General features: G+C 52.2%; 1 protein-coding gene and 1 non-coding gene across 6 annotated transcripts; both read right to left on the reverse strand.

Annotated features, from left to right (window-relative positions):
* Positions 1-27,236, reverse strand: ATP8B2 (ATPase phospholipid transporting 8B2). 5 transcript variants are annotated; one of them, XM_009182195.4, is made up of 28 exons: positions 27,134-27,236; positions 24,078-24,145; positions 21,780-21,838; positions 21,305-21,418; positions 21,087-21,185; positions 20,726-20,787; positions 20,553-20,625; positions 20,206-20,276; positions 19,500-19,579; positions 17,951-18,109; positions 17,625-17,713; positions 14,645-14,841; positions 11,052-11,260; positions 9,542-9,585; positions 9,100-9,265; positions 8,760-8,948; positions 8,503-8,618; positions 8,018-8,182; positions 7,821-7,932; positions 7,575-7,680; positions 7,288-7,432; positions 6,917-7,100; positions 6,526-6,749; positions 6,184-6,267; positions 5,600-5,845; positions 5,318-5,456; positions 2,717-2,847; positions 1,628-2,455 (listed from the first exon to the last, which is right to left on the reverse strand). In XM_009182195.4, the coding sequence occupies exons 2-28, from the start codon at positions 24,106-24,108 to the stop codon at positions 2,177-2,179; spliced, it is 3,573 nt and encodes a 1,190-aa protein (XP_009180459.1). In that variant the 5' UTR covers positions 24,109-24,145; positions 27,134-27,236; the 3' UTR covers positions 1,628-2,176. The 5 variants fall into 5 exon arrangements, with proteins under 5 accessions (XP_021779945.1, XP_009180443.1, XP_021779947.1 ...); XM_009182186.2 differs by lacking the exon at positions 27,134-27,236 and adding an exon at positions 26,552-26,729; XM_021924253.2 differs by lacking the exon at positions 27,134-27,236 and having other exon boundaries at positions 1-2,455.
* On the reverse strand, positions 13,381-13,440 carry LOC116272112. The gene has a single exon (XR_004180824.1). It is a non-coding gene; the product is annotated as a U7 small nuclear RNA (small nuclear RNA).

The following is a 27,236-nucleotide window of genomic DNA, read 5'->3' on the forward strand; positions in this document are numbered from 1 at the left end:
TCAGAAATTGAAATTTTATAAAAAGGCATTTTCTCTTATATCCATAAAATGATATAATTTTTGCAAGTATAGAAATGTGTCATAAATTATAATGTTCCTTAATTACAGCTCAATGCAACTTGGTACTTTCTTCCCTCCCTAAAAAACGAGAGAGAACCAAAAAATAATATATATATATAACTGTATATATATATTTATATAATATAGACAAACAAAATATGAAAAAAAATCATTTCCTCTTTGGTATAAAAATCAGACTCTCACCTTGAGAGACACACAGACAGACATGATACTGGGTTTGTAAACTGTGTGGCCAAAAGGGATTTCCCTGCCAAGACTTCCCCTCTCCCATTCCCTGCCCACCCACCCCCACCTCACTGCAGCCCCTCCAGTTCCTTCGGGGCTCCCACATGGAACATTTAAAATCCCCCTACCCACTCCCAGCTTCACACCATTCCTGAAGTATCCCCCGACCCACTACCAAAGAAGAGGAAAGGATTCTTCTCAAGGCTGATTAGGTAGCGACTAACTTGGGAAATACCTTATTTAGGGAATAGCTTCACAGGTGTGGACGAAGTAAAGGACAGGCTGTGGCCAAACTCCGACAGTGTCCCATCCAGACCAAGCCAGGCGCTGGCCTGGGCCTGGTTTTGCCCTTCTCCTCCTCTACTACCTGGCACAAGGACTCCACCACCTCCTGCCAGAGGCTGGGCCTGAGGGGCAGGGCTCCTTGCTTACTGAAGAAGGGAGCAGAGAGGCCGATTCCTGTTCCAGCCTCATCTCAGGTGCACAGTTTCCCCCTGTAGCCCCACCACAGGGCCCTGGGGTGTAGGTGCAAGAAAGTACCAGATGGGGAGGCAAAGGGAGGTCAAAAGGGAGTCTGCCAATAAACTTGGGTTTAAATTTAAAATCAAAGAAAACTACCCCTCCCCTAGCTGGGCATGGTGGCTCACGCCTGTAATCTCAGCACTTTGGGAGGCTGAGGTGGGCAGATCACGAGGTCAGGAGTTTGAGACCACCCTGGCCAACATGGTGAAACCCCATCTCTACTAAAAATACAAAAATTAGCCGAGCGTGGTGGTGTGCGCCTGTAATCTCAGCTACTCAGGAGGTTGAGGCAGGAGAATCGCTTGAACCCGGGAGGCAGAGGTTGCAGTGAGCCGAGATCGTGCCATTGCACTCTTGCCTGGATGACAAGAGTGAGACTCCATCTCAAAAAAAAAAGAAAAAGAAAAAAGAAAAGAAAACTACCCTTCCCCACCGACCAAATTTCAGACCCAGCTTTAGCTCACTAAGGATTTGGGGGCCACTTTCCTAGGCTCCAGCCCAAGGCCAGCAGGACTAAGGAATCCAGGAATTGATATGTATGTGTGTTAGGGGCAGAGGGCAGCACTTTACTCTCAAGGTGAGGAAGCAGACAGGACCAAACCCTCCTTTACACTCTCCCACCACCCTCTGCTGATGGGTACCTCCCTCTCTGGTCAGCTCCTCTGTCCCACAGAGCACTGGTCACTGCAGGGAGAGCTGACATGGATCCTCCCAAACCACCCCACAGCCGGCCAGACTGCGGCATCCCAGTGTGTGCCAGCCTCCTCTTCCCAGGAGAGTTAAGACACCAACCACAACATAAAAGTCACATAAAAGCCTCCTCCACTTGCCAAATAAAAAAGACAAAACCAAACTGGACACAACACAAATCAAGGAGAGACATACACAATGTGAGGGGCCGAGGCCCCCGCAGGTCTCTGGCTTCCCGGCATGGTACATTCTTGTGTAATTCAGGAACAGAGGCACTAGGGCCCCTCTGGGGAGTAGGAGTAAAAAAATAAGGAGATTATAGTCTCCCTGTGGGTCCCAAGCAGGGCAGGGGCAGACGCAATCTCTCACAGTTTTTTCTTGTTTTTGGTTCCACATCTGGTCCCCAACTGGGGCTGGCTCCCCGTGCCTCAGCCTCTGCTCTGCCCTTGGGTCTGCTCCCTCTAGCTCCCCAGCTGATGGAAGGGCCTGCAGCTGGGAACGGATGTCCCAGCCATGTGTGGTGGGACCAGCAGGGCAGAGTCTACCGGGGGGACAGGAGGCAAGGAGTGAGGACCAGCAGTTCCGAGACACTGTTCCCTCAGTGACTGGCCAGCCCTGAGTGCTCTGGTCACTGGCACAGGGCATCCATCTTCGGCCTTCAGCCCTTGAGAGGCTTGTCGGCACCGCCACTGGGGCTACTGGCACTGTCACTCTTTTTCCTGCGCAGGCTCTCAATCCAGCTAGAGCTGGAGCGGGTGGTGAAGCTGGAGAGCGCGAGGGAGCTCAGCCGCATGTTCTTGCCAGACATGATGAGCTCCCCGAAGCCCTCCTGGTGGGAGAAGGCATAGCCAGAGCGCCGGGAGCCCGTGCGGCCAACCCGCCGCATGCAGCGGTGCTGGGCTTTCTGCTTCTTCCTCACCAGCTGCGTGTAGCGGACCTGCAGAGGGGCACAGGGAAGAGCCCTCTGTCATCGTGGAGGTGTCAGACATCGCCAAGGAGAAGGGACCCACAGCACCCAGGACCAGGCTGACGCAGAGGCCTCCGCGGCCAGCTGCACACGGTGTCTGTCCCCAGGAAGAGCAGATAAGCACCAACACACTGAGCAGCCACACGGCCCCACAGAGCCCCCCAGGGTTCACACGAGGCCTTTCGGGACATCCCATCTCTGCCTCCCACAGCAGGTAGCCCAGCTTCTCACCGTGTCAGAGAGATCCGGCTTCAGGTTGAGCCTGAGGAATCTAAAGGCAACCACGGGCATGATGCAGACGACCGTGGTAAGCACGATGGTCAGCCACACCGTGGGCTGGGCCAAGGTGTTCTGGGCATTCCCTGGGGATGGAGAGGAGTCGGTGGCCTTGGGAGTCACAAGGCGGACACTCCCCATTCCCATTTCTGGCAGCTCCACTTCCCCACTCTCAAAGCCTAAGTCACCTCTGGCTTCCCGCTTCTCCAGGCTCACCCTCCAAATGTAGATCTCCAAATTTAGTTCCAAACTCCCTCAGAGCTCCAGACCTGCTGCTTCAATTGCCAGACTTGACATGTCTGTTGAACATCTACCAGGCATCTCGAATTTCCCGTGGCCCAAACTCAACTATTGTTTCCTTCCCTCAAATCTGATGCGGGTCTTTCTCAGCTCAGGAAATGCCACAACGCATTCAGTGGCTCCAACTAAAAACCCCGCAATGGATCTTGATTCATTTCTTTTTAAAATTTTGTTTTGTTTTTTACCTTGATTCATTTTTCTCTCTTCTTTGGACCCCACATTCAATCTGTTGGTTCCATTTTCAAAACATCTCTGGAATCCCACGGCCTTTTACTCTATTCTAAGCCCTCATCAGGCTCTCACCTCCTAACTAGTCTCCCATTTCCACCCTTGCCCCCTACGCTTTATTATCCACAAAACTGTAAGAGTGGCCCTTTAAAAACATTGTAAGCTTATGGTATTTCTCTGCTCAAAACCCTCCAATGGCTTCCTCTCACATTTAGATTAATATTAAAAATTCAAAGTTTTTAATATTTTAATAAACCCATAAGGGCTTAAATAATCCGGAATGATTCCACACCCCCACCCTCCAACTCATTTCCTCCACTCCTCCCCAGCTCCACGTGCAGAAGACCTCCTCCCAGGCCCGGGCTGAAGGCCTTTATATATATTGCTGTTTCCTCTTTTTGGATTGACGGTTCCCAGAGGGCCACATGGCAGGCTCCTTTTCCCTTTATTCAGATTTCTCTGTGCCAGCTGGGCGCGGTGGTTCACATCTGTAATCCCAGCACTTTGGGAGGCCGAGGTGGGTGGATCGCCTGAGGTCAGGAGTTCAAGACCAGCCTGGCCAAAATGGTGAAACCCCATCTCTACTAAAAATACAAAAATGAGCCAGGCGTGGTGGCAGGTACCTGTAATCTCAGCTACTTGGGAGGCTGAAGCAGAAGAACCACTTAAACCCAGGAGGCAGAGGTTGCAATGAGCCAAGATCATGCCACTGCATTCCAGCCTGGGCGACAGAGTGAGACTGTCTCAAAAAAAAAAAGTATCTGTACCAATGTCCCTTCCACAAGAGGTCTTTGCTAACAATGCTTGTCACTCTCTAGCCCACTTGATGTTTCTTAAAGGACTTATTAGTTCCAGACATTATATCCATTCATGTATAAATTATCTGTCTCTCTCATATATAAAATCCAGGAGTGCAACCTCTTCCACCTGTTGGTTAATTGCTGCCCCCCCCCCCGGGCATTCAGAATAACGGGTCACATACTAGGTGCTATAAAATGCTTGTGTGGGCTGGGCACGGTGGCTCACACCTGTAATCCCAGCACTTTGGGAGGCCGAGGCAGGTGGATCATGAGGTCAGGAAATTGAGATCATCCTGGCTAACACGGTGAAACTCCACCTCTACTAAAAATACAAAAATTAGCCAGGTTAGCCAGGCATGTTGGTGGGCGCCTATAGTCCCAGCTACTCAGGAGACTGAGGCAGGAGAATCGCTTGAGACTGGGAGGCGGAATTTGCAGTGAGCAGAGATCGCGCCACTGCATTCCAGCCTGGGCAACAGAGCGAGACTGTCTCAAAAAAAAAAAAAAAAAAAATTGCTCGTGTGATAAATGAACAAACAGATCTGAAGCAAATGCCAAGATCTGTAAATACTTCCTTCACTTCATACCTCCCACCTCTTTGCCACCCACCACGGCCACTGTGGCACCAATTCTGAACCAGTTCACACTTGGTCACTCTGGTAACTTCCTTGCTGGACATCAACACCAGCTTCATCTTTCTCAAGCAGTCTTTTGATGCTGCTCCCTCCTCTTCCTCTAAATAAATGAATCAAGACTCCCAGCAAGTTGGATGCAATCCTGACAGCCTGGCGTTCTGACACCTCAAATGCTCCACCTTTCCAGCCTCTCCCCCGCTGCTTCTCAATGAGCATTCTTGCCCATTCTACCTGGAGCAGTCTCCATTCCCTACAAACACCTCCAGCTCTCCAACTTGGAATCTGACTCCCCAGTCCTGCCTCCACTCACAGCAGCCCCCTCTCTGGAACTGTCCCTGGCTAACTCAACAAAAGCAACTCTCCTGACCGTGAAGCCTGGCCTTCCATGGTCTGGCAGGGCTGTTCTTCACTTTCATGGATAGGGAAGCCCTTTGGGGGCAAGGCCTGGGTCAGATATAACTTGATATTCCCTCAGCACCTCACCGAATACTTGGCACATAAGAAATGTTGAAATGTGCAGATTGGCTGACCGTCCTGTTAGTCCCGGAAAAGCTGTGATTCCTCACTGATTCAAGGAGGCCACGGGGACTTACCCACGAACCGGAACTGGTTGGGAAACATGTCGAAGAGCCCATTGCTGTGCATGGCAAAGAGGATGGCAAAGTAAACAGCAAGGCTGCCCCAGATGAAGAAGTGGTTGATGGCCGTCCAGTAGCCTGTGTCCAGCCCAATCTGCAGAAAGTAGGCATAATCAGGCAGGTGCACCCCCTAAAAACCCCTTCCCCCAGAAACAGAACTGTAGTGCCCACGGCAGCCCCAGGGACAGAAGGCTCACTCCTTCCAGAGAAGCGGGGAGTTCCTGGACGGCCTCATACCTGCACGCTAACCACAATGACCAGGGATGTGGCCACGGTGACTGCAAAGGACTGGTAGTCAGCCAGCTGGGTGCCATCATCCCGGGTGGCATCGGCAAACACCCCGTAGGGAATGAAGAACATGAGCACGGAGGTGTAGATGCCCTGGGCGATGCAGATGAAGAACTCCCGCTTGTTGAAGAGAAGGTTCAGCTGGCCCGGCTCATACAGCTTAGGGTACTCCATGCTCCGCTGCTCAGGGACATCCTGTGTGGGAGGACCATGTAGCATAGGGGGCCTCAGAGGTTGCCATTTTGACTCCATAAGGCCAAGGGCAGACTCTGTCCCTGCCTTCTTCTTTCCAAAGTCTTTGGCAGCTAGAACCAACCTCAAGCCAGGTACCCCCAGTCTAACTTAGTTCAGCAACCCAAGAGAGTTCTAGATCAGCTGCAACCAGGAGGGAGAACCAGTCACACCTTCCCCAGCTGAAAGAACTGCCTTCCCAGTGGCCACAGACAATGGGCACAAGTGTCACACCCGTCTATGTGACTCCTTCAAGCAGTGACCTTCCCCGCATCCCATCTGATCATCAAACTCCCCCATACCTGATCAAAGACCCCCATAGCCAGGACTGGCAGGGAGGTGTACACGATGTTATACAGGGTGATGAAATACTGGTCATAGACGGTCTGGAAGAGAACAGGGAGCAAGGGAGCACGCAACCTTTCTTTGCTACACATCAGGCACAGGAAGACAGCTGATGTCACATACAGAGAACCCTAAGAAATTTTCTCAGGCTCCTTCTCTCCTCCTTTAATAAGCATTTTTAAAAAGTATGTACCAGAAAATAGCTAGGCCCTGGGGGACTGAGTGATAAACAAGACAGATAGAACCTCTGCACTCAGGTTAACAGATTTGCACTACAGTGGACCGGGAACACTTATTACCTGGGCTGAGAAGCCGCAGAAGAAGCCAAACCAGAAGTGGACCATGGTGAAAGCAAAGTTTTTGTAGAAGAAATAGCAAAGAAACTTGCACATTCGCAGGTAGGACCAGCGCCCATGCACCAGCAAAAGGCGCTGCAGGAACTTGAACTGGGAGAAGGAGTAGTCAGAGGCCAAGACAGCCTGGATCCCTTCCTGCCCACTGATGCCCACACCAATGTGAGCCGCTGCAGAGACAAGAGATGACAAGAGGGTGAAGATGGCCACCGGCCACACACTTTAGAGCCTACCAAGTTACAACCCCCTTCCCATCATTCTTCTGCAGTCCAGAGACCCCAGTGGGCCCCTCCCCAGCCTCAAGCCCAACCTACACACCTGCATAGCCCACACTCACTTTTGATCATGCTGACATCATTGGCTCCGTCTCCAATGGCAAGCGTCACAGCCTTCTTGTACTTCTTGACCAGTTCTACCACCTGGGCCTTCTGCAAGGGGGTCACCCGGCAGCAGATGACAGCTTTGCAGGCACATGCTGTCTCCAGAAACTCCAGCTCCATGTCCGCCTCCAGTGCGTGGGCCTGGAGCACAGAGAAACCTGAGAAAGCCAGTCTTTCCAGGAGACACCTGGGAGTCTCAGCTCCTCCCAGTCCCCTTTGAGACCAGAGTCTTCTCTGAAGTCAGGGGAAATTAAAACAAGATATAAAAGCCCTGGACAGAAGTGCTCCCTGAAAAGATACTGCCCAAGCTAAGGACAGCGATGCCTACCAGGCTGTGACCATTGATGACCAGGGCGTACTCCCCAGCAACGGCCTCCAGGACAGAAGTTAGCTTGGAAGAAGAAAGCGTCTCCTGGTAGGTGAAGCCGTTGCCTACGGAGCGGGATGAATCCATCATCTTCTCCCGGGCTTTCCTGTCGAGGTGGAAATGATATGCTTGTGGTCTTTCAGGACGGCAGTGGGGAGCAGGGATTCAAGCCTAAACAGGGTCCAGAAACCCCCGCCTGAGCCCTGAGCACAATGCAGAGCACCGCCTCCCTTAGGCTTCTTGTTTACCTGAGCTCCTCCCGCACCTCCAGGACAGTATGGCCAGTGACTATGAACACCTCGGTCATGTCGTCCGTCAGCATCTTGCAGGAATAGCCGATGTTCACAGCCGTCTCTACCAAGAGAGAACGCAGGAGCTACGGACAGGCACCCAACAAGGTCAGCACACTCGCCTGCCTGATGTCCTCGGCTCCATGCAAGGGTCCAACAGGGCTACTGTCAGTTGCAACTGCCTCTGCCCTGCTGGGCTCTCACCTTGCTTGTCTCCGGTTAGCACCCAAATCTTGATGTTGGCCAGCGTCAGGAGGGCAATGGTCTCTGGAACCCCTTGCTGAAGCTTGTCCTCAATGGCCGTTGCACCCAGTAGCTGAAAATACCACAAGGATTCCTGGCACAAGAGTCGCAGGCATGAGCCCTCCGTGCCCACCCCTGGCCCGTCCCACAGCCCGTACCATCATGTTGTTCTCAACCTCCTCGTAGATGCTAGCCAGCCTGTCCTCCCGGCTGTCCTGGGCCAGGCTGGCCTGGAGGCGTCGCTCAGCCCACTCCTCATAGTACTCTTCATCCAGATCCTTGTAGGCCAGCACCAGGGTCCTCAGCCCTTCCCCTGCGTACTCCTGGAGGCAGAGTGGAAAGGCACACCTGGGTAAGTCTGGAGAGCTAATGGACAGCATGAGGGCGACAATGAATAATCCTGCACTGTAGACTGGGCGTGTGCCACATTCCACAGTTAGGGACCGTCACCACACACACAAAAAGAGGTAACTATGGGAGCTGGCTGATGTGTTAACGTGTCTGATTGTAGTAATTACTTCACTATATATACACATCAAAACATCACGTTGTAGACCTTACATTTACACAATAAAACATACAAGCCGCCTCCCCCACACTAAGAGTAGAACCCCCAGGCTGGCCCTCCTCTCCTCACACCCACATTAAGGTGGTCCGTGGTGGTGCTGAGCAGCTCTTGAGTGGAGTGGTGCAGTCTGTCCAGCAGGATAGTGTCAGCCCCTTTGCAGTAGAGTCGGATCTTCCCCTCTGGATTCCGCACTATGAATGGGGCAGGTAGAGAAAGTGCCAGAGAAATTCAGACAGGCAACCTAAACACATCAAGAGTCACCTGGCACACTTCACCCATTCCAGGCCTTAATGCTGCCCCCAAACGCCCCAGCACCCCAGTCCTGGCCTCACCTATGACTGACATCCGCTTGCGGATATTGTTGAAGTCCAGGATGGCCAGCAGCTGGTAGGTGATGGCTGTGCCCATCTCATGGACGGTGATCGTCTTGGGGGTGCGAGAGCGGAAAACAAAACCAAAGTTCCTGGCTGCAGTGACCAGGGCCCCCTCATCTGGGGACTGAGCTTTGTAGTACAGCTCTCCTGGGTGGGGAGGAAGAATACACGTGATATAAGTGGCCTCTCTCAGCCATGTGCCCCGCCCAGGAAGCCCCAGCCCAGCCACACTGCAGAGGAGAGCAGAGCCCAAGGGCAGAGTCAGGTCGGAAGAGTGCGAGCCGGCTCCTCAGCCCACCTTCGTTCTTTTCTTCTGACATGACAGTATGACACAGGGAAAGGAGGCGGAAGAACTCATGTGTGTGGGGGTCCCCGATCTTGACAGCCTCCAGGAGGCTGGGGTCCCAAAATAAGAACTTCTTGTCAGCCAGAGGATTGAAGGAGAAGTCGACAGGTTCAGGCCTCTGGAACACGTAAGAAAGCTCTTAGGAAAGGCTGGGGTGCCAGGCTGCATCCCGGGGAAGTGTTCATCCCTGCCCTCCCAAGTCTTAGTAGGCTCTTGTCCACGGTGGACCTCAAAATTTCCAATTCTGTCATCATCAGTTCTACCTTAAAACACCCATTTCTCCAAGCAGCTTCCATCTCCTATCCAGACAACACATCACTCCTGACTACACTAACTGTTACTGGCCAGGCACCCTGTTTCACTGGCACATAGAATTAGGGAGACTGAATCTTACCTCTCCCAATTCAGCTTTGTGTCCCAGGACATCAAACACATCACCTACATACAGCCAGGGCAGAAAAAGAAGCAATGTCAGAGCCAGAGAGCTCCAGAGCACAGAAAACACCTCCAACACAGAATCCCCACAGCCACTGAGCCCCTCAACCCTAATCGCTGAGCAGCTGTCACAGTGTGAGTCACTCAGTCACACTACAGACCTTGCGGGATAGGAGACAGCAGGCACCCTAGACCCTAGAACCCCAAGGCCTAGCCATGAAAGAGCCCCGGCACCCACTGCTCACCATCCCTGTCTCCACCCTAGGTGGCACTCCCCTTAGGACAGCTGCAATTCCACACCTCCCAGGCCTCCTTGCACCCATTAGACCTGTGCAGCAGACAAGGCTCAGACACTGACTGAAAGGCATCGGTCAGTACAGAAAGCAGTTACAAGAGGGGTCCACACTCTGCATAAAAGTCAGCCCCACATGCTGCCCCAGGCCATCCCAGCAGCACAGCCACAGGCCACTAAGGCAGGGCCACACTGGGAAGTCCAACCACGGCCACATTCCACAGACTCACAAGGACCCTGAGCAGCAACAGGGGAGAGTGCAGCAGGGTTCCGCCTGGCCAGGATGCCCAGAGGCCAGTGTCTCACTTCAAACAGCCAAGGAGCTCCCTAATTCCTGGAGCTGAGACCAGGGTCAGGGCATCAGGGGAGGACTCTCAGAATCTAATTTTTTTTTTTTTTTTTTTTTTTTGAGATAGAGTTTCACTCTTGTCGCCCAGGCTGGAGTACAATGGCGCAAACTCGGCTCACTGCAACCTCCACCTCCTGGGTTCAAGCAATTCTCCTGCCTCAGCCCCCCAAGTAGCTGGACTTACAGGCACCTGCCACCATGCCCAGCTAATTTTTGTATTTTTAGTAGAGACTGGGTTTCACCGTGTTGGCCAGAATGGTCTCGAACTCTTGACCTCAGGTGATCCACCCGCCTCAGCCTCCCAAAGTGCTGGGATTACAGGCGTGAGCCACTGCGCCCAGCCAGGATCTGCTTCCTGACATGGGACACAGAATGGACCTCTTCTTTGTGTGTGAATTTTCTCAAGAGACGGGGCCTCACTCTGTCATTCAGGCTGGAGTGCAGTAAAAAGATCATGGCTCACTGTAGCCTTGACCTCCCAGGCTCAAGTGATCCTCCCACCTCAGCCTCTTGAGTCACTGGCTGGCTGAGACCACAGGTGCCACCACACCTGGCTAATTTTTAAATTTTTTGTAGGGATGGGGTCTCACTATGTTGCCCAGGCTGGTCTCGCACTCCTGAGCTCAAGCAGTACTCCCACCTCAGCCTCCCAAAGTGCTGTGACTACAAGCATGAGCCACTGTGCCTGGCCAGGATGGACCCTTTCGAGGCCCCTCAGACCCAACTAGGAAGGAAGAAAAAACCAATGTTAAGGAAACTGTGGGGCCCCAGTTCCACTGTCCTTCCAGGCGAGGTGCAAGCCCCCAGTCCCCAGTGGTGCCACCATACCGTAGCTGCGGCCATTGATGGAGCACTTGTTGAAAACCATAATGTTCTGAGTGAGGGTGCCCGTCTTGTCGGAGAAGATGTACTCCACCTGGCCCAGCTCCTCGTTTAGAGTGGTGGTGCGGGCCTCTGCAGGCGTCCGCTTCTTCATGCAGAACATCTTCTTATCCCAGTTGATGAAGTAGCTGTGGCCCAAACGGATGACCTCCACACTGCACAGGGGACAAGAGGTGAAGCTTGGGTCGGGAAGGGGAGGAGGTGCCCCACCCGCATGGGCCTTCGCTGCAGGCCCTCCACCTGGGGAGAGACGAGAACGGAGAAGACACCTGGGCACAGAAACCTGGGTGGGAAAGGGCAAGGAGAACCTGAAGGTGGAGACGGCTGCACACAGCCAGCAGAGGAATGCCCCGACCCGACCCTCCTGACGCTCTCCAGACAAGAAGGGGCAAAGGGCCTGGGTGGGCAGGACAGACAGCAAAGGAGGAGAAGGGGCTGTAGACAAGGCACTCGGCCAGTTCTTACCTCAGTGCTAATAATACAGAAACCATGCAGAGAAAAACAAGTGAAAGTGCCAGAGGGAGGGGAGAGAAAAAAGAGAGAGAAATAATGAGAGTGCTGTGCATGCCACAGCAACGCAGACGCCACCTCAAAGAGGGGCCGCACCAGGGAGGGGAAATGGAGTAGGCTTGAAGCCCACTCCTCACTGTCTCAGCACAGGCAGGTGCACTCCTTCCACCCTGGGCTCGCAGCGCTACATCCCTGATTCTGAACAGGGGGCAGGGCTGAGGTGCTGACTCCAGACAGAGAGGGCCCTAGGCATCTGCAGAACACCACCACTTCACAACGGCACAGCGCTCTGTGGTGGTGGTTGTTAGATCATTTGTTTTTTGAGCTAGGGTCTCTGTCACCCAAGCTGGAGTGCAGTAGCATAATCATAGCTCACTGTAGCCTCAAACTCCTGGGCTCAAGCAATCCTCCCACCTCAGCCTCCCCAGTAGCTGGGACTACAGGTGCACGCCACCACACCTGGCTAATTTTCATTTTTTATAGAGATGGATCTCGCTGTGTTGCTCATGCTGGTGTTGAATTCCTGAACTCAAGAGATCTTCCCACCTTCACCTCCCAAAGTGCTGGGATTATAGGCGACACCCACTGTGCCAGGCCAATATAGTGCCTTTAACATCTCCAGGTCTGTTCATATCCTCTTCTTTGCTAATCATATGCACTGTTAGCATTTCCAGAAAGGGCCATGTTTAGGTCCAGTGCAGCCAAGCCATGGGGCCATATCCGGAGCTCTGCTTCCCACCTGACTAAGGCTCCTATCAGGATCCCATTACCAGGCAAATGGGAATGTCTTCACATTCCGAAGAGCCTTCTCCTCACGCAGCTCTCCAACCCCCTCTGAGTCTCCCCCAAACATACACACTGTGACCTGATGAGACTCAGAAAGAAAACTGTTTTAGCCGCTCCCAAGGGCTTCAAGTGAACTGAGATACAAAACACAGATAGCAAAAGCCCATAGGTGGGAAAACAAAATTAGGTTGTAAGCAAAAAGGCATTTAAATAGTAATACAGAAGGGAGTGGTAACAGTCACGACGAACAGGCTACCACCCAATAACTGTACAGTCATTTAAGTTTAAAATGTTATCTTCTAAGCCAGTATCTTATATCAAGACATCCTATTAAAAGGTGAGACAAGTACTCCTGTTCCTGTTTCACACGGGAAAACTGAGATCAAGTGAGGCCCTGAGTGACTGTGGATTTTCCTGAGGTCACATGGCCACTGAGGAGACAGGACTAAACCCAGAACCTTCTGACTCTCCTTTTCACACCCTAGAAAAGCCTAAACTGTATTCCCTCAGCAGAGAAATGCTATATCTTCTATTTATTATCACCAGCAGTTAAGATTGGAGGCTGGGAACGAGTTGAGGGCTATTTGGGGAATCTGTATGAACAAAAGATGGGAGACAGGACAAGTTTTCAGCACCTCCATAAAACATTTCCTTAAAAACGTCACAGGTTCCCTTATCTCAAGGGCAAGACACTAAGCAAGAAAGTTCATTTCCCCTGGCCGTTCTTCCTGCCTCCTCTTCCTCCTCCTCCCCTTCATTCTCACTGGCCTGTCCCTGCTAACATTCTCTTTACCTCAAACATCCTAGATGTCGCCTTGATCCTATTCATGCTGTACACCACTGCCAGTCAACACTTCCTAAAGCATTCTTTGTTTATTTTTTTATTTTATTTTATTTTATTTTATTTTATTTTATTTTTTTTTTCCTAAAGCATTCTTTAGATTTTTTTTAGAATGCTTTTTTTTTCTTTTTGTGGGGGAGGGGCTCCAGTGAAAACCGGAAAACCTGGTAGAGAAATTCTAAAAGAGCTGTGACACTTGGAATGCATTTTTACAATATAGAATACATTCTTTTCACTTCCTTCAAAAACTTTTGTTTGTTTGTTTGCTTTATTTTGATTTTTGAGACAGAGTTTCGCTCTTGTTGCCCAGGCTGGACTGCAGGGGTGAAATCTTGGCTCACTGCTACCTCCACCTTCTGGTTTCAAGCGATTCTCCTGCCTCAGCCTCCCGAGTAGCTGGGATTACAGGCACCTGCCACCACACCTGGCTGATTTTTGTATTTTAAGTAGAGACAGGGTTTCACCATGTTGGCCAGGATGGTCTCGAATTCCTGACCTCATGATCTGCCCACCTTGGCCTCCCAAAGTGCTGGGATTACAGGCGTGAGCCACTGTGCTTGGTCTCTTTAATAACTTTTAATGGTTAGTAAGTACAAAGTCCACAGGCAAAGATTCAAAAGCCTCCACAATCAGTAGCAAGCTATGTTTCCAGCTCTCGCTCTTGGCCCAAGACCCTGGCCAACTATTTCCATAGGCCATTCCCAGGCCCCCATCTCCACACCTATGCTTCCAGCCCTCTCCTCCCCTCCTCCTCTCCTTTGCGGCTCCACCTTCACCCAGCCCAATCACCACTCAAAGCCCAGAGCAAATGCCATCTCTCCCTCCCTGCCTACCTGCTTAGGGAGCGACACCCTCCCAGCCCCCGGCACCCTGTGCCTCCCACATGGTATCTCAGTCTGACACTGTCTAGATCTCCCCTCCTCGACCCATCCATCTGCTGCTGCTGAAGGCAGAGGCCACCTAATACATCTCTGTATCCCCTTACTTCACACAGAAGACTCTAGGTCAAGTTCTACAGCACTGGTCCCTATTTTGTTTTATAATGTGTTTAGATTTTCCTTCCTTTACTAGATGTAAGCACCTAGAAGGAAGGAGATCCATTCCTAATTCATCTTTTATGTGTGATGGCACCTAGCACACTTCTTTGTACACAGGAGGCATGTAATAAACAGGTGCGGAATAAATCAATATTTTTTTTTCTCTAATACAGTTCCAAGTACCAGGAAACTGTGGTAAAAAGTTTGCTCTGCCCACAAAGATAAACAGATAACATCAAATGTTTACGGTACAGGAAGAAGAGGACTTCAAGTTACTTCTCAAGGACTTCATCTTCATAGAAAAGAAAAGTTCTATGGGACCACCTGACTCCCTGGAGAAACCCCAGGGCAGAGAAGGCACATACCTGACGTAGAGTGAAATGGGCACAACGGTGTTGAGGATGATGATGTAGGACCAGAAGGAGAGGAAGCCAGAGAAGAAGGCACTGTCCACTGCCTCATCCCACGGCAGGTAGACCTGGAAGCGCATCCCCACCTCGTGCTCCCAGATGGCATTGCCAATGGCCAGGATCACCCCCATGCAAACCAGGAATCCAAAAATCTGGGGAGGAATGAGAAACACAGGTGAGGCTGACATGTAGGAAGCCCTCAAAACCAAGTGCATCTGTGATGTACTCATCCCTTGAGCCCTCAAAAGCTCAGATGCTCTAGTGCAAGCTTGTCCGACCCGTGGTCTCTGGGCCACATGTGGCCCAACACAGATTCATAAGCTTTCTTAAAACCCTATGAAAGGCCAGGCGCGGTGGCTCACGCCTGTAATCCCAGCACTTTGGGAGGCTGAGGCGGGCAGATCATGAGGTCAGAAGATCGAGACCATCCTGGCTAACACGGTGAAACCCCGTCTCTACTAAAAATACAAAAAAATTAGCCGGGCATGGTGGTGGGCGCCTACAGTCCCAGCTACTCGGGAGGCTGAGGCAGGAGAATGGCGTGAACCCGGGAGGCGGAGCTCGCGGTGAGCCAAGATTGCGCCACTGCACTCCAGCCTGGGTGACAGAGCGAGACTTCGTCTCAAAAAAACCAAAACAAAACAAAACAAAAAAAAAAACCTGTGAGATTTTGGTAACAGCTGAATGTTAAAAGAAAAATAATTTTAAAAAACCAAAAAAAAAAAAAAAACGATTATGGGCTGGGCGCAGTGGCTTATGCCTGTAATCCCAGCACTTTGGGAGGCTGAGGCGGATGGATCACCTGAGGTCAGGAGTTTGAGACCAGCCTGGCCAACATGGTGAAACTCCATCCCTACTAAAAATACAAAAGAATTAGCCAGGCCTGGTGGCACTTGCCTGTAGTCCCAGCTACTCAGGAGTCCAAGCCATGAGAATTGCTTGAACCCGAGAGGCAGAGGTTGCAGTGAGTCAAGATCGCACCACTGCACCCCAGCCTGGGCAACAAAGCAAGACCCTGTCTCAAAAAACAAACAAACAAACAAAGGCCAAGTGCGGTGACTCACGCCTTTGGGAGGCCAAGGCGGGCAGATCATGAGGTCAGGAGTTCAATACCAGTCTGGCCAACATAGTGAAACCCCATCTCTCATCTCTACTAAAAATACAAAAAATTAGCCAGGTATGGTGGCGGGAACCTGTAATCCCAGCTACTAGGGAGGCTGAGGCAGGAGAATCACGTGAATCCAAGAGGCAGAGGTTGCAGTGAGCCGAGATCATGACATTGCACTACACTCCAGCCTGGTGACAGAGTAAGACTCCGTCTCAATAAATAAATAAATAAATAAATAAATAAATAGTTATTTTTTGCAATTATTTTTTCTAAGCTCATCAGCTATTGTTAGTGTTAGTGTATTTTATGTGTGGCCCAAGACAATTCTTCTTCCAATGTAGCCCAGGGAGGTCAAAATATTGGAAACCCCTGCTCTAGTGGAAAAAGCTCAGAATTGGTGACAGGTTCTAGTCTGTCACCAATTATCACGTGGCCTTCTGTCTGACCATTATTTCATCTATATGATGAAGAAACTGAAATAGTTGATTAGCTCCCAGTCTGGCACCTTGAAACCTTCCAGAGTCCTCAAAGTTGGTAAGAGTGGGTATGAGCTACTTTTAACATACCACAAAACTTACTGTAAATCATCTATTCACCTGGGCTAGGCCTCCACAAGCCAACAAAAATGCCAAGCCACAATAATGTTCACTATCTCACATAGATTGCCTTTTTAAAAAAAAACTTGGGAAACAAACTATACCTTCATAAACGTAGATTTCTCTTTTTTTGAAACAGGGTCTTGCTTTGTTGCCCAGGCTGGAGTGCAGTGGCATGATCCTAGCTCAGTGCAGCCTCAATCTCCCGGGAAAGCAATCCCCCCACCTCAGCCTCCAGACTAACTGGGACCACAGGTGCATGCTACCAAACCTGGCTAATTTTTCAATTTTTTGTAGAGATAGGGTCTCACTATGGTATCCATGCTGGTCTCGAACTCCTAGGCTCAAATGATCCTCCCACCTTGGCCTCCCAAAGTGCTGGGATTACATGTGTGAGCCACCACCCCGGTCTAGATTTCTTGATTAGTCAAAAATCTTATAAATTTTGGAGTCTCTGGAGAGACTGGTAAAAAACCAGACCACTGTCCAATTTCCTACATCTATTTCCAAAGCTGCCTCCACTGTTGAGGCTTTGAAACAAAATAGGAGATTGGTGCCCAATGACCACCAGGGGGCGACTGGAGCCCCCTATGTGATAGACAACCACGCCCACCAGGCTGGGTTTCTGCACATCCTTTAAAGCCAGAGCGGAAACCAGCTCACCAGAGGCTGGCCCCAGCCTTTGCAAGCTGGCATGTAGGGGGCAGGCAGCAGACAGTCAGGGCGCAGGAAGGGGAGGAGAGCCCAACAAGGAGTTCAGATTTCTAGCTAAACAAGAGAAGGATTCAGGAATTGCCAAAAACCAAAACAGAAACTTTTCCTTTGGGATCCTTCGTTCTTAGAAGTTGGGGGGAAAAGACCCTGCCAACCTCTTCCAAATGGAAATTTTTCTTTTAATTCCCTCTCCATCCCCATGAAGGCCTCCTTGTCCCTGGCAAAAGCAAACAGAAGGTCACATGCTTTACAAAGTCATCATCAGAACTGGAATCAGAGAAGGGATGATTTGTTTTAGCTTTAAGTTGTTGATTCATGCACGTTCCTAAAGTTTTTTTAAATAACATCTTCCAACTAAAAGGAGCCTAAAATAAACACTGCCTTTGTGTAGCTGACCTGCTAGTGGCTTTAAAGCCAAATTTGAAGACTACTGCCCAAAGAAGAGAGAGGAAAGGAAAAGGAGCCACCCAGGGAGAAGCCGAGGGCAGGGGCAGGGACCAGATGTGGGGCGCCTTACCCAGAGCACCAGGGTATTCATTAGGCGATCAATACTCGTTCTTTTGAACTTTGTTCTGCCGCTGTTTTGCATCAACTTAGTGTCAGGACCTGGAAAAAAATGGGAAGGACTGGGAAAGCCAAATAACACATCTGCCTCTGGGCTTCTGCCCTGATCCCCAGACTGCAGGACACCAAGGGGGAATAGAGACACTGGCTGGATAAAAGGCCTGTATACAGAGCTGGAGGTTTTTTACCTTAGGTATTCTCCCACCTCATCCCATACTCCTGAGGGAGGGCTGGCTGGGTCCCTCTTACCCTTCTTTCTTTGGATGCTAGGAGGCTCACCTGCAAAGATGACCAGCCCGAAGCACCACTCGGTGTTTCGCAGCACACAGCCCCGCAGCAGCATGTTCTGGTTGCTCAGGGGGAACTTGTTTTCCTTCCAGTAGAGGGTTCCGCTGAATTTGTCCAGTTTGTTGTTGGGAGGTTCACAGATCACTTCACCTGAACAGGAGACAAAAATTCCACTGCTCAAGGTCCAGTCTACAGCCTGACCACAAGACAATAAAACAAAGAGAAAATGCACTGAGGGAAGAGGATGCAAGAACAAGGGCCCATCCACACCCTGCTGATGGGAGTGTGAGCTGATGCAGCTCTTCAGGAAAATAATGAAGCAGGCCAGGCACGGTAGCTCAGGCCTGTAATCTCAGCACTCTGGGAGGCCAAGATGGGCAGATCATTTGAGGTCAGGAGTTCGATACCAGCCTGGCCAGCATGGCGAAACCCTGTCTCTACTAAAAATGCAAAAATTAGCCAGGCGTGGTGGCGGGCACCTGTAATTCTAGCTAATCAGGAGGCTGAGGTACGAGAATCGCTTGAACCTGGGAGGCAGAGGTTGCAGTGAGCCAAGATTGCACGACTGCACTCCAGTCTGGGCAACAGAGTGTTTCAAAAAAAAAAGCAGCAGCATGACCTAATATTTGTTTGTACAAACATGTATGAAAAGTGTGGATGAACACACACTGACTGTCAGTGTGGCTATCTGAGCAGGGTAGAAGAAGGAAGAGCTATTTTCTTTTTTTTTTTTTTTTTGCTTTTTTTTGAGACAGAGTCTTGCTGTGTTGCCCAGGCTGGAGTGCAGTGGCATGATCTCGGCTCACTGCAACCTCCACTTCCTTAGTTCAAGCAACTCTCATGCCTCAGCCTCTCGAGTGGCTGGGACAACAGATGCGCGCCACGCCACCTGGCTAATTTTTCTATGTTTTTTTTTTTCTTTTTGAGATGGAGTTTCGTTCTTGTCACCCAGGCTGGAGTGCAGTGGCACGATGTCGGCTCACTGCAACCTCCGCCTCCCAGGTTCAAGCAATTCACCCGCCTCAGCCTCCCGAATAGTTCGGATTACAGGCACGCACCACCACACCCAGCTAATAATTTTTGTATTTTTAATAGAGACAGGGTTTCACCATGTTGACCAGACTGGTCTCGAACTCCTGGTCTCAAGAAATCTGCCCACCTCGGCCTCCCAAAGTGTTGGGATTACAGGCGTGAGCCATGGTACTGATCTTCATTCACTTTTTCTTATACACTTTGTATGGTTTGTCTTATAAGGGACATATATTATTATTCCGAGCTAATAAGCAAAAAGAATATGCTGAATTTCTCTCAACATGCATAGCAAGTGGGGAGCTATCAGCCACAAAGTTCCCTTGAAATAATTATCAACTCACAATCAAGAGGGAGCCAAATGACATTACCAACACTCCCCTCCCCAAAACAGTCCAGGAAGTTGCATAACAACAACAAAAAGTCCAAATGAAAAGGTATAATTTAACACCCCCAAGCAAAACCCAACGCCCCTCCTCTACCTTCAGGCTGCTCCCCCAAAATTACTCACCATCAAACTTGGCAAGCTTACTGATGTCTCCCAATTCTGAGGTGACTGGAATCGCCTGACGTACTTTCATGTTGGTCTCACTAGAAGGACAGTATCCCTGAGTCCCCGATCCCTCCTCATCCTCTAAATATTTTTTTTTCATAGATGGGGTCTTGCTCTGCTGCCCAGGCTGGAGTGCAGTGGCACAATCATAGCTCACTAAGGCCTCGAACTCCTGGGCTCAAACGATCCTCCCGCCTCAGCCTCCCAAGTGGCTGGGATTACAGGCGTTAAAACCACCATACCCAGCTAATTTTTAAAATGATTTATTTTTTATTTATTTATTTTGTGTGTGTGTGTGTGTGTGTGTGTGTGTGTGTGTGTAGAGACGAGGTCTCACCATCTTGCCCAGGCTGATCTCAAACTCCTGGCCTCAAGCAATCCTCCCACATTGGCCTCCCAAAGTGCTAGGATTTACAGGAGTGAGTCACCATACCCACCTTTCCCCATCCTCTAAATTCTACCTGGTGACACCTAAGCATGGTGTATAACTGCTTAGCCCAGCAAATACCGGCCGAATAACACTTTGCACATCCCATCCAGAGCTTTTCTTACCCTAATTTTTCCAAATTCAGACAGAGCCCAGGCCTGAGAACCTCATTCAAAGACAATCTTTTTACCTCCAAAGAGACAGAAGGAGAGGGCTGACACTGAGCATGCCACTTACCCATCAAGTTCTGCTGTCTCTATGTAACACAGCCCATGGGGCTCACTGCTGGAAAGGAGGAGGAGATCCGCCTAGAGAGAAAAACTAATGAGAAGTCCAAATATGCAAACCTCCACCCCCAGTGGGCTGTGATGGTGGCTCCTTCATCCAAGCATTCTCGGTTTGCTTAGTTCCAGATGCATAAATGGCTAGTCCCAGGCATATCAGCATGACACAGAAGCCTCTGATGTGAGAAAGTTTCCTGCCATGGGTGTTTACGAGGCAACAGTAAATCAGGAAAGATTCATCCCTTTTTGACAAAGAAGAGGAAGAACCCTACCAGCCTAGAGGGGTACCCTGTCCCTTACCGCCACAAACTGGTTATTTTCTAGCTTGATAATATCACCAACGCAGACATTCATCCACTGCTCCTGCTGGAGGCTGAGGCAACAAGAAGACAGTGAAGAGGCTGTCAGGAGCTAAAGAGGTTCCTAGGGGACCCCGTTCCTCCCCAGAGCTCTTGTCTCCAACAGGCACTCACATTCCATTGATCAGCACCTGAGACTGGCGGTTATTCACCTGGTTATCACTCTTGTGGCGGAACTGAAAAGAAGAAAACTGTGAAAGGTAAGACACTTTCCCTCGCTTCGAAGGAATTCGTTAATCAGCAGAACTCAGAGCATGCTGGGTAACACCTCATATATACCCCATCACAAACCAATTCACTCCCTGACTCCCCCTCCCCACCCTCAGCAAAAAGACATCAGAGATCCAGCCGGACCGGGTAAGGGATGTCAAAGTCACCAAGAAATTGTGCTGGGTGAAGGTGGCTGTGAGTTGGGGGTGGGGGTTGGAGTAGGGGTGGGTGACTGGGACAAAATAGAGGAATAAAACCAACTCACATAGTCATCAGTGGCATCTTTAACAGCTGTGATGGTGAGGACAAGAACCAAAGGCACAATGGTGGTGAACCAGGACAGGGAAGAGATCTGTGGGATCAACTGAAAAAAAAAAAGAGAAGTATGCCTCTGAGGCCCCATCTGATGCCTTCATTCCCTTTCCTCTTCCTTGGCTTTATTCAGTTTGGGGAGCTGCAAAAAATCTACTGTGGGTCACCTACCTGCAGAATAAGGAGGAACAGGAAGTAAGTGTTGGCAACTTCCTGGAACTGCTCAAAGAGGTTGACAGGCAGGAAGGTGAGAATATTGTACTTGGAGGTCTTGATGCAGTTACTCTATGGCAGTAGGAGAGAAGATAATGAGCAGCCTCCAGCCCCAACCCAGAACCAGACTGAGGCTGCCTCCCCCATCTTTATACTTCCCCAGACCTCTACCCCAAAAGCCAGCAAACACAGGTGTGGGAGCAGGAAAGGGGAGGAGAGAAGGGAGTCTCAAGGGGGTCAATGTATTCTGCTTCACTGACAGGTGAAGGCATGAAAAATTCAGCACCGTAGCAGATTGAGAGTGGCTGAGGAGCTTGCCTTCCCCTCCCCCAAGCACTCTTCCCAGGTAGCCCTCAGTCCCAAGGGTAGGTTGTCCTTGCCCCTTTCCCCTCTCCAAACAGAGACAGGGAACGGGTGGTCTAGAGTCACTTACCGCATACTGGAATTTCTCATTGTATTCTCGGTCATTAGCCCGCGCCCTCCTTTCTTCTTCTGCAACAAAATGATGCTGCAGTCAGGAGGAGCAAATTGAGGTCTGGACCAACACTTTGTGGGGGTTCCCTGTTTTTTTCCACAGAACATCATTTTAAGGAGTTAGCTCCACAACTGAGGGGGGTCATCAAATTCTTCCCTCCAGTCCACCTCTCACCAGCAGCCTGACCACACGGCTCTCTCCAGATTACATTCACAGGATAGGATATGTTCTCTTTTCCTCACCACCAACCTTCACAGTCTTCCACTGGGAGCACCCAGTTTGTCTCCCCCACCCCCACTGCAGAGGAATCTTAGCCACTGACAGTCCTGGGATTCCCCAGCCCCTTTTGCTGCTATTATTAATGCATATATCGTCATAATCAAGGAGTAGCGCTGAAAACGTAAAGTTTCCTTCCCCCAGGGACCACTGCAGATCTAGTAGCAGTACTGCTGTCTCCCTAATTTGGAGGGTTGGGTAGGTGGCAAGAAGGAGGCTCACTGTGCCCTGGAGCTGCTCTGCGGCAGCATCCCAGCCCCACGTGCAGTCCCCCCTACAGGAGCCTCTGCTTGTCACATGTCACCAGCAGCTGCTTCTGACTGGCCCACAATGACATCATCTTATTTCAAAGCTCATCTTCAAGTAGAAAAGTGGGAGGGGGGGCGTTTCAGGGATATGGGTCATGCAGACTGAGATAGAGATGGAGGTGGGAGGAATGAAATGTAATGGAAACAGCTGCGCTCTAACTGGACTTTCCTTGTACCATCTGCACGCATTTCCCTTTAAAGGGCTCATTTGTCACTCAGTTAGTGACACCCGTCTAGGTAAACCTATCCCAAACCTTTGCAGGTCTGGGACTGCAGGCACCAAATTCATGTCCCAGAGTAAGGAGCTGTTCTATAATAGATTCCCCAGCCCATCTCCCTGGAGGTCACCATGACCTCATGCTGCAAAAAGGGGTAATTTGGTGGCAGCAAACCTAATTCCTTAAACCTGTCCAGGAGCCCAAGGCAGCATTCCAGAACCCTTTCTACACACCCCAGGACCCCTGCAGAGCACACTGCAGTAACAAAACCCCAGGCCACAGTGCCCCCTGCCTACCAAGCCACTTCACTCCCATAAACTTCCCTAGAGGGGCTCCCTTGGGCTGAGTCCCCTGCGCAATCACCAAAGACCATGCAAAGGAAGAAGGTAGGGACTGGATCCTTCGGAGCCAGGATCTCTGGGTCTGGAAAGAGGATCAGGGGAGGGTAGGGGAAGGCTGGGGACAAATGAATGTAGGGATTGGAGGGGGGAAATAATGGGTGCGGGAGAGCTGCCAGGTGCTGCCTCCAGTTACCTGTCCCCCAGGAGGGCTTCTTTCGGCTCCAAGAGGGAGGCGCCTGGGCCCGGGCCCACTTCTCGGGCATCTCCTTGGGGACCGTCATGATCCCGGTGTGAGTGGGGGCGGGCAGACCGTCTATACGTCCTTGGCCTTAGCGGCATCGACCGGGCGGCCCCCCGGGGAGGTGCAGGAGCCACGGCAGCTCAGAGGGAAGCCCCGGCTGTCGGGCACGCGCCCCACCCGCAGCCCAGGCCATCCTCCCGGCCGCCGGCGCTCAGGGACACCGCGAGCTCAGCTGCGCCGCCGCCGCCGCCCCCCATTCCCCCTGGCGGATGCCAGCGTGCGCTGAGTGGCCCCGGACACGCCGAGCACGCCCAGGGCTCCGCCCCCGCCCGCTCCCCGACTGCAGGAGCCGCAGCCTGCCAACGCGCCGCGTAGGCGAAAGCTCGCGCGCGAGCCCCGCCTCCCCTCCCACCCCCGGGCCCGGCCAATGCGGGGGCCCGGCCAATGCGGGTGAGCGGACTGCCGGCGTTGTTGGGGGCAACCGCTTTCACGCACACACACCCCCGCCCGCGGAAAAACCGGGAGGACTGGTAGATGAAAAAATGAGGGGAGCAGGGAGGGGGTGAGAGGACCAAGCAGAGATGAGAACACAGCTCCCTGGGCCAGAGAGCAGGAGCTGCAGGTGCCCCACGATAAGACTGCAGGTGTTTCGGGGCGTAGGGCTGGTGCTCAGCGCCGTCCTGGCACATAACCCAGCTTTGGGATCAAGCGGAAGAATTCGGTTTCCTAGGTTCCCCCTAAGCTTGGTAGAGACTGCTGTAAGCTACCCTCCCTCAGACCCATACCAGTTGTCCCTTTTCCTTTTGCTCCCTGAGCCATAACAACACCCACTCTTGATGGTTCCCGGGATCTCCCCTCCTTGCCTGTCTTACCTGGGGGGCGCTTTTTTGCACACAGTGCCATCTCACCCAGCAAGGTCCCAGCAATCCCATGGGAGACCCTGCAAGAAGTGACAGACGAATGAGGTCAGGAAGCTGAGGGTAACCCTTCCCTCCCCTCATGAGACCTCTTTTGAAGACCCTCTTCTCCAGCTCTGACCCTGCCCCTCCCCCAGCCTCCTCTTCCCAGTCTCTCCTCTTACTGCCATGATGGGTCTCTGGGAAAGAGGGGACTTCCCCCACCACCTCCCATCATGCCCCTCCCTTGGGTGACATGGGGGACTGATACTTTACAGAAGCCCATGCCTGTAGGGAAAGGAGAAGAGGCCAGATATTGAAAAAAGGGGCGCAGCTCTCAAGGTATCCATCCCAGGGACAATGGAGGTTCTCATGTGTTCTGTGGCAATGAGTAGTGCTTGTGCTTACTAGAAAGCAGTTTCCCCAAAGGGTGGGGTGGAGGGAACATAAGCCAGGAAACACCTGGCAGGGCATCAGGAAATAGGGTGGGCAGGCTCCACCCTTCTCGAAAGGCTTATAAGTTCCCTGCCATCCCCACCCCCCATTACTAGGGCTTCCATCATCACCTCCTCCAGGGGAGCTCACATTAGAGGCATGGCCCTCACTCTCTGCACAGTCCCCAAACAGCTTCCCTTCAGCCCGGGTCAGCCACCCTTCTGGGCTGCCAGAGGGGTCTTCCCAACCCTGGTGGGGAGTTTGCCCCTCCCTCCATCCCACTCCAAGCCTAGTCCAGTCAGTATGGCACAGGATGCAGGTTCAGGGAGCACCAGTGAGACAGGCCTCTGCCTGCTTCCACCTTCCCATGTCCTTTCTTTCTCCCAAAAGGTTCAAGGCCTGGCCTTACAAGGCAGAGCCTCATCCTTACTCCCCAGCCTGGCCCAAAGAAAACTGCCAGCCAGTCACCTCCTCTTTCCTTTTCTGGGTGGAAAGCCTTTCACCTCCTCATCCTCTTTGGTTCCCTTTGCCTCTAGCCTACCAGGCATACCCCACCAGCCTGTCAGCCCCAAGAGATACTAACTGCCTGTCTGGCCAACCTCTGTAATTACAGACTCTGCCCATGGCCTAGTCACCCACACCAGTTCTCCCTGCGCTAGCTCAGATCCCGCCCTTACACCAGGTCAGGCAATCCTGAAAACCAGAAGTCCTTTGCATCCCTGACCTTCTCCAACTATGGCAGGCCAGGGTGCCTGGCTCAGGAAGAAAAACCTCATCCATATTTTAGAGATGCCAAGCCCTCCTCCAGGGCCCCCAGCCAGGGTCTCCACCCAGTCTGAGTATGAGTCACGGGAGGGTGGGGAGCACAGGGAGAGGTTAAAGGATGCAAGGGTGGACATCACAAGTTCCACAGGCAGCCCCGCCCTTGGGGAGGAAGGGATCAAGAAACACTATCAGCCTAAAGATCTGAGTTTGAGTCCCATGAAAGAGTTAATGTAAGAGCTGCACACGCCATCAGGAGTCAGGAGTCTGGATATGGACCAGGAAAGTTGTTTTACCTCTGAGACCCTGGGGAGACTGGAAGCAGGCTTGGCCCCAGACCTCATCCCCTCTGCGGGGGCCATCATTCCAAGGGGAAGGGAGGAGAAACCTGGGAACAGGGATCCCCTCTCACTTTTCCTTCTCAAATCTCACACAGCCTGGGTTTTTTCTGAGCAGGTCAGGCCCATTAGCCACGTTGCCCGGTCACCCAGCCCCAGCCCCCTCTCGGCCACATTTGGGATAAAAATAGCCAGCCCCGGCAAGCAGGCAATGCTCCATGGAGGAAAACAGCTCCTCCTATAGGTCCGATCCCTGCTCCCTTCCAAGCAAGAGCCCCAAAGGTTGGCCACTTCTTTCAGAGGAGGCTGGCAGGTCAGGGAAACAGGAGGAACTGGAACTCGAGACCCCCAGCTCACTGGCCACCAACACGAGCTCGGGCCACCTTCCCTCACCAAGGACAGAACTCAGAGCTCCCAGCACAGCTATCATGTCCCAGAGCTACCGCCCCACCTGACACCCTCAGTTTTCCTTAGGCAGAGACCTCCACCTTACTGAGACAAAGCCTACCAGCCCAAACTCCCTTCTCCAGGCACCAAACCCTCGGGTCCCGTTTACTCCTCTCGCCCAACAACTCTCTGGGCGGGTCTCCCCTGGCCGAGGCTGCACGAGCTTCTCCTTGGCACTCGCGCCGCTCTCCTGCTCTCCACGCGCCCCTTCGGCACCCCATCCTCCCATCCTGCACACACAGCCCCCCGCTCTACCCCGTCCCCGGGCACCCGACAGCCCCTCCTCTCCAGTCGGCCGCCACCTCCGTCCCGTCTGGCCGCAGCTCCCGACTCTCGGCCCCTGGTGCTCCCCTGTCTACACCCGCTCCCGGGCCCCTCCAGCCCCGCGGCTGCGGCCGCATCTCCCTCTGCCCTCCCGGCCCCGCGCTCCCGGGCGCCCCCGCCTTGCCTCGCCTCGCCTCGCCTCACCTCAGCGCTCAGCGCTCGGCGCCCGCCCCGGCGGCCCCGTACTGCCCATGCCGGGAGCTGGGGCGGGGGGCGCTCGGCTCGGCTCCCCGCGGGCTCCCGCCCCCCCAGCTGCGGCCCCGCTCCCCCGGGGCCTCGGCCCGCTACTTTGTGTCAGTTTCGGCCACGGCGGGGCGGAAGTGACGGAGCCGGCGACGGGGACCGGGGGGCGGGAGGGGGTTTTGGGGAGGGGAGAAGCAGCGGGGAAGAGGGAGCAGCCATCTTTGTGCGGGGCAGGGGGAGGGTCTTAGCCCTTCCGAGGCTCGGCGTGGCCGGGCTGCGAACTCGCCACACGTACTACCATCCGCATCTTAAAAGAAAAAACAATTCGGGAGGCTACATCGTTCTGAGGGTTTGTTTTTTTTTTTAATTCGGAAGAAGGGAATAGAGGAACACTGCCTTCTCTGCAAAACAAGCATCCTCTGCAGGGAGCGGCAGGAGAGCTGTAGAAGTGGTGAACAACCAGAATTTTCCCCAGCGCTAGGTTGCCTTCAGCCCCAGACTTTCGCACCTCGGAGCCGTCCGCCCTCGGTTCCTTCACCTTACCTCCTCGCCCTGGCTCATTTCACTGTTTCTCAACTCTCTTTGAATGAACGACACAGCACCGAGATTTCTAGGAATGGTGCCTCAGTTTCCCCGCCTTGCTCTC

The sequence above is a fragment of the Papio anubis genome, chromosome 1 (genome assembly GCF_008728515.1).
Source record: "Papio anubis isolate 15944 chromosome 1, Panubis1.0, whole genome shotgun sequence".
Taxonomy (NCBI): Eukaryota; Metazoa; Chordata; class Mammalia; order Primates; family Cercopithecidae; genus Papio; species Papio anubis.